This window comes from Mizuhopecten yessoensis, unplaced genomic scaffold, assembly GCF_002113885.1.
Source record: "Mizuhopecten yessoensis strain PY_sf001 unplaced genomic scaffold, ASM211388v2 scaffold5803, whole genome shotgun sequence".
Taxonomy (NCBI): domain Eukaryota; kingdom Metazoa; phylum Mollusca; class Bivalvia; order Pectinida; family Pectinidae; genus Mizuhopecten; species Mizuhopecten yessoensis.
This window is the reverse complement of record NW_018406231.1, coordinates 743,592-755,898: the sequence shown is the minus strand read 5'-3', so window position 1 is coordinate 755,898 and position 12,307 is coordinate 743,592. Positions and strand designations below refer to the sequence as shown.

The following is a 12,307-nucleotide window of genomic DNA, read 5'->3' as shown; positions in this document are numbered from 1 at the left end:
GTTTCTACGAAACATTTACAGAAACACAAAACTTAACTGAGGATGTAGAATTTCAGTTTTAATGTACTGCAGCTTGGCCGACGTGGCGGGACATAAACAGCTGATCAAAGCTGCATTTCAAATCGGTGTTTCATGTAGTGATCCGAGTCTACATTTTGATTTTTAAAGTGCAATTTTAAAAGGTCGTGTTAGTAAGCATTCCTGACGTCATTGCACACTTAACGAGAAACTTGAAGGCACATTTGGAACAACACACAGAGTATTTTAATCACTTTCCGAGACAGATGTGTCGTGGCCGGAGCTCATTGATGTACAGTTTGTGTAGCACTGATACATCTTTTTAGGACAGTTGAGTAGTTTCGGTTGTAACTACGCACGCTTGCTGACATATTCACATTATTTTACGTGTTTTTACCAACTTAATTTAAATCAATTAGATATCTCGTTTGGCCGATGATACCAACACGTGTTTTTTTGTTTGTAAACATGAAATTTATAATTGCTGTGTGCAATATTAACAGTGTATTCAGTATTTTTGGGTTTTGTAATTAAACATAAGCAGATGTGAGTGATATTCTGGAATGAATAGCAAATAGGTGTGCTTAATAAATTGTCCATTACCTACATAACTGTGGTGCTTTCAAGATATGTTTCTACTTTATGTGTGATACTTTAATCGACAATATCATACCTGAATAGTAGACACGTGTGCTATACATAGATATTAACTAGGTAGTACTAAGTAAAGTGAAAGGCTAATAGGTTAGTATTGATCTTTTTGTTGATTTTTTTTTTGTAATTCATTTGGATGTGCGCTTATAATTTGACAGTCATTACTTCGTTGGTGGTAAATGTACATCAGATGAATGCTTTTATCTGCATAAGTTTCACGGCCTGTAAGTTGCGTATTTTCTCAACAAAAGAAGCATTGTTTGGGTATAAAATGTGACACATTTTCTTGACAAACAAATTATTATTGATTATGATTTCAGTAACAACCTGATTTAAACGACTTACAACTTTTATCTTTTCATTGTAAACGTACGCTTGATAGAAGTAACTGTAGAATGTACTCGTTCAATCATCGTAATTATCAATCATTCGGCAAAATATAAAATAAATATAAAGTACAGAATTAAAAATAAGAGACAAAAAAAAACCATAAAAACATATTTCTTGTATTTTAATAGCATGCCAGCGTTATATTTTGTATTTATTCGGCCATAGTAGACTTCAGTATAACTCCTATTGCTGTATTTTGGTTGTACTTTCCTCAATATGTATCACGCCACGTTTTTGACATGAAACAGTGCAACAAGTTACTTTAGGCGTTGTTCTGGTTAATCAAACGGTTTCTGTTCATGTTGACGTCATATCGTCATTAAAAGGAAATATTTCGACAATACTGCAATGTTCTATGGAAATGGTTCTATACTCTGATGGGGCTTAAACACTTAATCAATAAGCATAAATCGAAATATAAAAACCATTAATCTGGTTTTCGACTACAACAAATATCGTTAATGTTAACTCTGATATTGTTAAACTATTTGATGGCATTTGCTAGTTCAAAACGTTTGATACATTTCATAACAAACAAGAACACTTAAAGAATACAATGTAGGTTTTTTTCTGAATAATTATGATTAGAAACGTCATTTTCTAACTTTTTATAATTGTTCAGGATATCTTGCATGAATATTGATCGTAATGGAAACTTAGATACCAAACGAAATATTTCCTTTTTTATAGTTTTATAGTTTTAAGGATCCCCATACCACTACTATAAACTGTAACTATGCACTCCGGCATGGCACTAGCTATATGTTATGTATCATAACATTATGAAAAAATAATCAAGATGAAATAAACAAAACAAAATAGTGTTCTGAGATTAAATATGCGATCCGAATGGTTTGAACACTGAACCTCCATTAATTATCATTGTTGCTCTAACTAACCAAATCTCTTTGTCAACGTAAGTTCCCCGGCCTACTTTAGCAGTAACAGTTATTTCTAAAACGTAGTTATGGGGAGATAACTGTATCTATCGCTGCGAATCTGTTCGATGAATGATTACGCGTCTTAAGATAACATGCAGATAAAATTTAACGTAAGGAAGTTGAATTGAAAAAATAAATCAGAACATCTAAGTGTCAACAAACCATATTAAGGACTGAAAATCGATAAAATCGATAAACTACGGCGATATATGGACAAAGGAAAGAGTTACATCGACACCGCTAGAAAAGTACTAGGAAATGATGCCACCAAAACATTTCTATACTGTTCGGCAAAACATACGTATGAATATGCTTTAGAGATAATTCCAATTGCCACATTTTTGCTGCATAACATCGTTTTTCATAGTAAATGCGACCATTTTTTTAATGGTTAATAAGGAAGTATCAAAAGAATACGAATTTACTTTAAGACGCAAAAGAAAGACGGAAATAAAATACTCGCACAGATAATTCAGCCAATCAGCAAGTGATTTATATGATTGTATTATATGATGAGGGATGTATATGGTGTCAAATGTCAGGGGGTGTTCCCGACCCGCTTCACTGGTTTGTCTTGTAAACTTCCGGTTGTCAAAAGCAGAAGCCTGTAGCGCTCGTATGTGCCACTTAACCTGCCAAAAATGCCCTTTGAAGCTTTGTTAGATATGTATCTTTGAATCCAAACAGTTGTCACTAGTTTTGAACTTCTTAGAAATAACATAAAGTAAACGATTAAGTTGTGTGAGTCCTTAACAATTCACGAAATTACAGAACGGAACGGAATGCAAAGGAAATGTTAAAATCGAATAATTGAGACGTATAGACAGAATGCCGGTTATGTCCTAATCAAGTGAAATCATGCCAATTAAGTCCTGACGAAGGAAATGATATATTAATAGTGCCGAGTATCTGTTTAGGGACAGAGACGAGCTGTATAAACTAATATCTCTGTTTTATATCCAAAAAGTGCTACGGGCCTGCTGAATAGCACGATTACGGGATGTATGTGTGGTGAAAGTAAAGTCAGTTTGGACAGTTATATTTGCCTTTAAACATCAAGGATATAAAATAACGTCGTTAAACGACAAACTGAGCGGAGACAAACCAAATATGAAATAAAAGTCACTTTCTCCAGCATCGATCGCCTAGCGGAGAATTATCTACATTTCTAACGTACAAAGCATCATTGCTTCCTTTGAAAGTTTGGTTGTAATTATAAAACTCTCAAAACTTCGGTAATCTACGCGTGATCATAGCGACAAATCCTGTATTAGCAGTATTGGTAATATGCTCAATAGTGCTCAACGTACTTCAATAAAAGTCCCATAACTATATTTCTTGAAAGAGGTTATGTATTACTGAACATAACTAGTAGTTCGTGCATTTATTAATTAGATGATGTTCGATTAAAGCAGGTATAGGGTTTGGGAATAGGGGCTCATGGTATGTACATACGCTTAGCATTACCCCAATTCCTTCCCCTCTTTACTTCCATTCTCTCCTCCATACTGACATAAGCTCATGTCTAATGCGTTCACTGTCCAGACCATATGCTACAACTGTTGTGAAAAGAACGCCCCATGAACGTTCCTATACGCTTTTCCTCGGGAAAATTTCCATACTCTTTGTATTATGATAGTAAAAACAACCATATCATTTGCTTTTCAGATATTTTAATGACAACATCACAAAGCAAAATGTTCTGTAAGTGGTACGTGTCGTACGTGTATTTTAGTTGAAGCATACTATCGGACTGGGCTACTGGTTACTGGTCCTCGGCTCATATGTCCAAATGTTACTTCGTGTTCTTTTGCTTGGATGACTGAAATACATTTGCTGTAAAAAGAGAATAACAATGTACTTTGATCAATATTACCTCATATAAAGATCCCAACAGATACACAGTAATATTTTCATCTGAACTATACAATTATATTTTCTTTTAGTTTCACTTATTTTATAAATTGTTTGACGTGGTAAAATTCAACACTAATCAAGTATTATATATCTAAAGCAACACGTATGTTCCAACACTAAAATAGACGAAGGTAAATATACTTATAGTTATGGTAACCTAGATAATATACTAACGCAATAATTACCGAAGTAAATATTACAACATAAATGGTAACCCGAGTAAATATACCAACGTTATTAGTTAACTAAGTAAATATCCAACGCTGATAGTTGCCCAAGTTAATATTCCATCACTGATAGTTGCCCAAGTTTATATTTCATCACTGATAGTTGCCCAACTTAATATTTCAACACTGATAGTTGCCCAAGTTTATATTCCAAAAACACTGATAGTTGCCCAAGTTAATATTAGTTGACACTGATAGTTCCTCAAGTTTATATTCCAACACTGATAGTTCCTCAAATTTATATTCCAACGCTGATAGTTGCCCATGTAAATATTGCAACAATAACAATTACCTAATAAAAACACTTATAGTTATCTATGTAAAAATGCCAACACGAATATTTATCTATGTAAAAATGCCAACACTAATATATGTATTTATCTATGTAAAATGCCAACACTGATATTTATCTATGTAAAATGCCAACACTAATACATGTAGTTATCTTTGTAAATATACCAGCACTAATAGTTATCTATGTAAATATTCCATCACTGAAAGTTGCCCAAGTAAATATCCAACGCTGATAGTTGCCAAAGTTAATATTCCATCACTGATAGTTGCCCAAGTTAATATTCCATCACTGATAGTTGCCCAAGTTAATATCATTTAACACTGATAGTTGCCCAAGTTCATATTCCAACGATGCCCAAGTAAATATTGCAACAATAACAATTTCCTAATAAAAACACTTAAAGTTACCTATGTAAAAATGCCCATACTAATAGTTATCCATGTAAAAATGCCAACACTGATATTTATCTATGTAAAATGCCAACACTAATACATGTAGTTATCTTTGTAAATATACCAACACTAATAGTTATCTATGTAAATATTCCAACACTTATAGTTACTAAAGTAAATATAACAACATTAATAGTTAAATAAGAAAGTATAGCAACACTTAACAATTACCTTAAATACCAACACTAACAGTTACGCTATTTAGTATTCAAACATTAATAATTACACATGCACATTTTATAAAGTTACTTTATATCATATCTAAGTAATGACCTAATTAAATATACGAACACCAATAGCTACCTCAGTTATATTAACGAAGTCAAGGTATAAACACTCAACGTTTCCTTCATGAATTTGAGAGCACTTATAATTACCATAGTGTAGTTACAAACACTTATTCAGTTCAAGTTAAGAATGTTCACATACAAAACAGTTTATTACCTTATATGCAATCCTTCTTGTACTCATTATCCACAAACAACTCCTGGATTTGAAGAACACCATCTTCTATATGAAAAAATGTTTAAAACGATGTATGACATTATATATATTATTATCTATAAAAAATATATACAAATTCTACTTGATATTATATAACTATGTTGCAACGTTAACTAGTACACAAGACATGCACTTTTTCCTTAGTAATAAGTGAAGAAGGTAAAGGTTTGTTTGAACAGTATAAGCTATTCAAGACTTTTTGCCTTTCCTGTAAATTTTATTCCAAACTAATATTCTTGGGTGAAAAAAAGATTTTCTTTTCATTAAAGTAGTTTAAATCTGAACACGTGTAAAAAAAGATACATGATAGTAATTTAACAAAAATTGACACACATTTTTCGAATTGAAAACGATGCTTTTCACTACAGCTGTGCATATCCAGAAGTGACATAAAATATGACAAAAACAATTACTGTATATATTCAAATAAACAAAATAAGGTGAAAATATTAATTGGGATGTAAAACAATCGTTAAGATTACATCTTGAAAATAACCATTTTAATACCATACCAAAGCATTGTTCCTGCTTAACGTTTAGCATCTAGGATAATCGCAACAAGAGGGAAACTCGGCATCAGATTTGCGCTATCACAAGAGCTAAATACACCAACGTACCATTTCCAGCACACATACACGCACATATTTCATACATTGAGGTGCGTCCCTAATAGTAATAGCTGTTAATGGGACGTTACACATAATCATTCCAAATCAAACTAATCACCGAGACAACTCCTAAAAAGGGAGAAGGCGACCGTAGCCAGATTGTCGAAATCCCACTGTCAGCCGATACAATATTGCCAAAATATGTCAACATATGTACACAGCTGCATGTCAATCACAAAACATCAGTCAAACAATCCAAACACCAGGATACCCTCATGCTCTAAAATAGTAATACTTATGGACTATTAAGAAAATAGAAAGTTTCGTACCGTTAACATCGAGTTGCTTAATGATAAGATCCACGTATTCCGGGGAGTTCAGCAGCCCTGGGTTAAACTTCGCTACGTAGTCCTCCCATTCCTTTTTGCTTACGGCTCCATCTTTATCAGTGTCGTATTCACTGACCTCACAAGGAAGTGTCAAAGTGTCCTCGATCTAAGAACAGATACTAATGTTGATAGAGTCGAGCGTAACTTTATGAACAGTATATAGCTTACAAACAAACATGTTTTATGAATGTTTAGCTTGACAAGTCCTGTACAAGTCAAGTTGACTCGTGTTATGTCTGAGCAGTTTGGGTTATATCTTAATACTTGGTTTAAGAATAAACATAAGAACTTAGGTTTGAAAACACACATCATCAATCCGTTATACCACGTTTACTTAACAGCTGCTTTTATCAACGGCTATATTACGCATGTCTGCTGCAGATGTGAACTTCATTGGAATAATTCAGAGAAACGCTTTGTCTCAAAATAATGTATCTGATAATGTGTTCAGAATCCACAGGGCTCTTATATGTTAAGTGTTAATTGTTTGGGTATTTGTTCAAATGATCTTAAAAATACAGCTTTCAAATTTCCTTAAAAATTGTGTCAATGGGTAAAATTAATACCCTAAAGGTTGAAAAAGAAATTTTGTTAAAGAACCACTGTAAACATTTTTCGATTTTCTTCTATACTTTTTTATATTTAGATATGTTATATTGACGGTTAAGTGTAAAGTCAACCATTTCATGATGTTAGTGAAAGTTCTATTGCATGAAAAAATGATATATATATTTCAATTCTGTCAAATCTAACCATATTCCAGTTATACCGCTTGTAAATGGAAGCACTGGATATGAAGTTGCATGATACATGGCATATAAATGAGGTCCAGAAGCTCTATAGTTCTTCAAACCTTACTTCACGCACGTCGGGTTATAAGCGGAACAAAACTTCTATTTCAAATCGTATACGTTACTATATTATACTTTAACTATATCGAGGTGTAATGCAAAACAGGCGATGAACGTATCACATTAAGATATAGAAATCTTGTTATTATACTTACGGAGCGCCCTGAACGCGTGTTAGTTTTCTTCTTGTAAACGACCTTGATCTTGATTTTGGTCTTAGTTTTTCCTGCATCTGCTTCAGTAACTATCACCATTAGAACCACTATCATCAACAGCCATATTCCTATCGACCGCATCTGTAAAAAGTGTGAAACTGTAACACTCCTTAATTGAACAGTTGTACCTGTAACAAAGTTTCAGGTCTAGATCCTACCCCTGGTTCTGTAGAATTGTATCATCAATAGTATTTGTAAAATAGTTCTGGTTCTAGTCCTAAAGATTGTATTTGTTACCAAGGACGAATTTTATTTGTAACATATTAATAACTAGTATGGATCCTTGTCTTATGACGACTGTTTTTGTGTAATAGTATAACATCTAAGCCAGACAATTATTACTTTAAAATGATATAAACTCTATTCCAAACGGCATAAGATGTAAAATAGTATCAACTCTAACCCCAGTCACTGTTTTTCTGAAATAGTGTCAACTCTAACCCCAGTCACTGTTTTTCTGTAATAGTGTCAACTCTAAACCACTGTTTCTGTGAAATTGTATCAGCTCTAGTCCTAACGACTGTAAACACGTAAGAACATGAATACATAAATTACTCACCTTATAGAACTGTCTATATTTCTTTTCAATGTAGATGTGTTTATGATTTAATCAGATTTAAGCGGGCTCTTTTATATATTTTGAATGCGGACATGGAACGAAAAATTGTCAAAATCATATCATTATCCGACAAGCGTGTTAATCTTTGTGATGAACGATGATCGAAGAGTTACAGTTATAAGAATAAGTGAAGCTCCAACCGTTCATGATTTCCAGGAAGCTTCATCACAAAGATGTATATATTCTCGTTTACAATTTATCATACTGACCAGTAAAAAGACTTTCCTTACATATTCCTTTTTTTTATTTTTATTTTATTGTCCATATTTCTTACTACGGTATACGTACACATGGCAGGTGGATAAACTAAGGGGTAAAATATTTCAAGTAAGTTAAAAGCTTCATATTTGTCGAACACCCACAATCAGATGTATATTGCCCTGTTATCGTTTGGGACAACTGTCTTCTCTATTTGTTCTAGTGTCGTCCCTTTTGGTATTGTATCTCCCCTGTTCCTTTCATATCCTATTCTTAACATGGAGTTGAGAGTCTGTGTTACATACGGATACAACGTTATCCCATAGTTTAGAAGCAGCTGTATTACGTTCTTGCTATTTTTGCTAAAGTAATAATCAAGTTTAAAAATAGCTTGAACATTTGAAATAGACATTGTTGGTATTGAATGTTTGTTAAATAATTTATTAACTTTTTGCATGACAATCAAAACGTTCTACAAAAAGCGTGTATAATGACAGACTAAATATGATGTCGATTGGGCGAAGCTGTCAGTTAAGACAGCAATTGTATTGTTTTGCTACTTTAATATACTTAACTGTAAAACATTTTACATAAACATGTCGATAAGTTTTACAGATTTGACATAAGTTGTAGAATTATCGAAAAACATAGTTTCTAAAGTAAAGGGAATGTCAATGGCCATGTCGGTTGCACATATAGTATCTACCATATTTAATAGCCAATTTCAAGCAATACTTATTTGGATATATTGTTCATCTCACTACCGTCATGCCCATGTAATCATAATGCGTTTGTCATAATAGTATTAATTTTGTTTGTTATTGTCTTTTCGTTTGCTTGTTTTTTTTCTTTTAGGTTAATCCTTATTTTCTGTCGATTCTTTTCTTTGTTCTTCGCTAAAATTACGTTAAGAATAAAATAGTGTAGAAGGCTTATTGGCAGGTAAAACAAAACATTGTGTATATATTTCGATTAATGCTTACTGATTTACGGTTTAAGCCCCATGAGAGATCAAATAAAAACTCATAATGAAATAAATCCAAGTTAAATAAATACTCTCCCATTGGAAATCATTGCCTGAATCAGAAGCCGAAATGGGTCGTATCCAAGATATCTTTCGTCTTGTCGTCTCAAACTAATCCTAAACATTAGGAGATATTATTACATACAAAGAAAAATAAACAAGCGAAGAATCTAAAGGCAACAATAACAATAGAAAACTGTCAACACAAACGGTAAATGTTCAATATGAAATGATATGTTAACTTATTCTTTGAGACAACGTGAACGGTCTATGGCTGGGAAACACGGGATAGTACTACCGGACAAAACAGTTTGAAATTTGCCTGACAAAACACCTGATTCGTAGGTTTAGCCTGCTTAGTTCGGCAATCGGTCGTCCCATGTATTTTTGGTATAAAATAGAAATGAAAGTCTTTTTCCTGGTTGTTGGATTCAAATCTGAATTTGATACGAATGATTAGTTTGCTATTCTCGCAAATGGTCACTGTGCTTTTAATCTACGGAGTCCATTTGCTGAAGGCCTGGTTAGCTTAATAGCAACGTATTGTAATTCAAAACATAAAAAATAGATAAACAGGAATAAAAAATATATTTATTCGTAAAAAAGAAAAAGTATGTAAAAAATGTCTACTATAAGATATTTCAAAAGTACTAAAAAACAACAAAAACATTTATAATCGACTGGGGAAGCTAACTAGGCGTTTGGCAAGGTCCTGGTAGCGCATTGTGATGCGGACACGTATTTAAAAATGATGACAAAAGATGGACATGATATGCGATATTAACGCCTCGTTAACATTTGTTTAAAAACAAGAAACCTTGATAATGGTTGCAACAGCGTTTAATAAACATATTTTCAAATAAATCAAAGTAGTATGGATGTAAATCAGTGGAGTTTCCTTGTTCTCTCGAATGCAAGTAAACTAATTGTTCAAATTCAATTCCAGTTAGGACATTAATTTGCCTTTTATGTGTTAAAAATGGTAAAAATGGCTATGACAGGTCCTTAATTGTTACCTTAAATTGATAGACAGGGAAGTTGTCCAAAAAATAACAGATTTAATGTAATTTTCAGAATTTTAGATGTGAAAAAAGACCCACAAAACTGCAGCTTGAAAAAGCATAGCAAGGCCATAGCAAATTCAGATAGCAAATGAACACAGGCCATGTTTGTTTTATGTGTTATGATAAATACAGTTACAAAAACAAACATTTTATACACAATTCGAATTTAAATATAATAATCTGTAAACACTTGATGTACATCAAATTTTAAAGATGACGTTTTCCTCTATTAGAACTATCGATATGTGTGCGTGCATTTCGTAGCCTTTTCAGACATTTTTATGTTGATCGATTGTTAATTATGAAGGATTCAATCAGTTAGCGGAATTATCTGTAGATTGTTAACTTGGAATGTGTATCGTCGCTACCAGGTAGTGTTTAAAATGATTAAATGTTTGTTTACGAAGCTCAAGGTCCTTGTTAACGTACGCGTTCTCCTGGATATTAAAGGACAAATCATAGCTAACCTTCATTCTATGTCCTATAATATTTATATGAACGGTTGTTCCTTATTTATCACATTTATTTACATGTATTTACTTATTTTGTTCTCTCCTCAGTTACTGTTGTGTTCGTTATGTATAGATTTTGAGCATGCGTTTTCGATGTGACGTTTATATACATTTTATTATACGTTTTGTTTAAATAGTAAATGCTTGCTTTCATTTGATTTTTGCATCGACCATCCGAAATTTGAAATAGGTATCTTCTTACGATCGTATTTTAAGTAGCCATTCTTTGTACACGTAGGCTGTGAGAACCGTTTTGATATACTTGATATTTCATAAATTTGACCTGTACATCAGTAAATATAAATACAAGTTTCTTGTTGTATGTTTATGAACGTCCGTTACTTGACCGTCACAATCTATTTAGGGTTTTGAAACATGCAGGATGACAAAGACTACGGCAAATTCTATGGTTTCCACAATTATTTAATTTGTAATCATTATATTTCACCGTGCGATATAAAGTTTGAGGTTTTAAATTGATCATAAGTGTTTCTTTGTTTCATCGGCATTACACCCGCTCCCTCTTTGAGAACGTGAGATTCGTGGATTTTGCTTCGATTTTTATCGCGGATGGTGCTGATGAAGCAAAAAATGTCGACCCTTGTAGACGACAACACGTTTTGTTTAAATGGTCTGCATGTAAAGTTTTCCTTTGATCATATATTAAACTCTAGCTTCAACGATACAAAGTTCGATTTACGTTTTTTTCACACCTCGTTATTCTCGTGATGTTTATCCTCAATTAGTTAAGCTCTTGATTATGACGTACACTTGTTTGGTTGAACGCGATACCCCTGCTCCTCTTGTTTTTGATCCCGTATTGATTTTTTTTTTTTACTGTATCAATCTTTTCCTTGTGTGTAATGGATGCGATAAGTTTGTGTCTCCTTTATATGGTTGTTTGGTTACATGGACAATCACAAATAATCTATCTATGGCAATAGGTTCGGATTTCTTTGCAGATGTCGTCCAAATTTTAGATAGCCGCTTCCTTAATCTGTAATTCAAGTGATAACTACATGTGAATCAAATCATCCCGGACATGTTGTAATATTAATAACCCTCCTTGTATGAGATATACATTTTTGTATTATTAACCATAGTAGGTAGGGCGTAAGAATTGTACCTGCTGCCCCCAATTGCATGATCGTAAGAGGCGACTAAATTTGGGACCTTATATCTTCTCTCCTTGCTAAATAACTTTCTTCTTCCTAATGTCTCCCTTGACAATGCCTCACTTTTGGCCATTTGTTGAGCGTTCGCCCCTGTGAGGAAGGCTTTGGGGTCTGTCCCCTGGCCGAGACATACCAAAGTCTTTAAAAATGGTAGTTTATACTCCTGCTTAACGCTCAGCAAATTAGGAGTGGGACGACTGGTTCGCCCGTTGTCAGTATAATGTGACCGGGTGGGGCGTCCTGCTGGGTGTCTT

General features: G+C 33.3%; 1 protein-coding gene across 1 annotated transcript; it reads right to left on the bottom strand.

The window, feature by feature from the left end:
• Nucleotides 1–3,717: 3,717 nt before the first annotated feature.
• Nucleotides 3,718–8,039, bottom strand: LOC110451134. The gene is made up of 5 exons (XM_021498994.1): nucleotides 8,021–8,039; nucleotides 7,402–7,542; nucleotides 6,336–6,501; nucleotides 5,339–5,404; nucleotides 3,718–3,839 (listed from the first exon to the last, which is right to left on the bottom strand). The coding sequence occupies exons 2-4, from the start codon at nucleotides 7,540–7,542 to the stop codon at nucleotides 5,340–5,342; spliced, it is 372 nt and encodes a 123-aa protein (XP_021354669.1). The 5' UTR covers nucleotides 8,021–8,039; the 3' UTR covers nucleotides 3,718–3,839; nucleotide 5,339.
• Nucleotides 8,040–12,307: the final 4,268 nt, after the last annotated feature.

Excerpts from the sequence above, each read along its gene's own strand:
- LOC110451134 (XM_021498994.1), bottom strand. The coding sequence starts at position 7,542 with ATGCGGTCGATAGGAATATGGCTGTTGATGATAGTGGTTCTAATGGTG. Across the intron at positions 6,502-7,401 it reads ACACGCGTTCAGGGCGCTCC|ATCGAGGACACTTTGACACT; the intron begins GTAAGTATAATA and ends ATCTGTTCTTAG. Across the intron at positions 5,405-6,335 it reads TAAGCAACTCGATGTTAACG|AAGATGGTGTTCTTCAAATC; the intron begins GTACGAAACTTT and ends TTTTTCATATAG.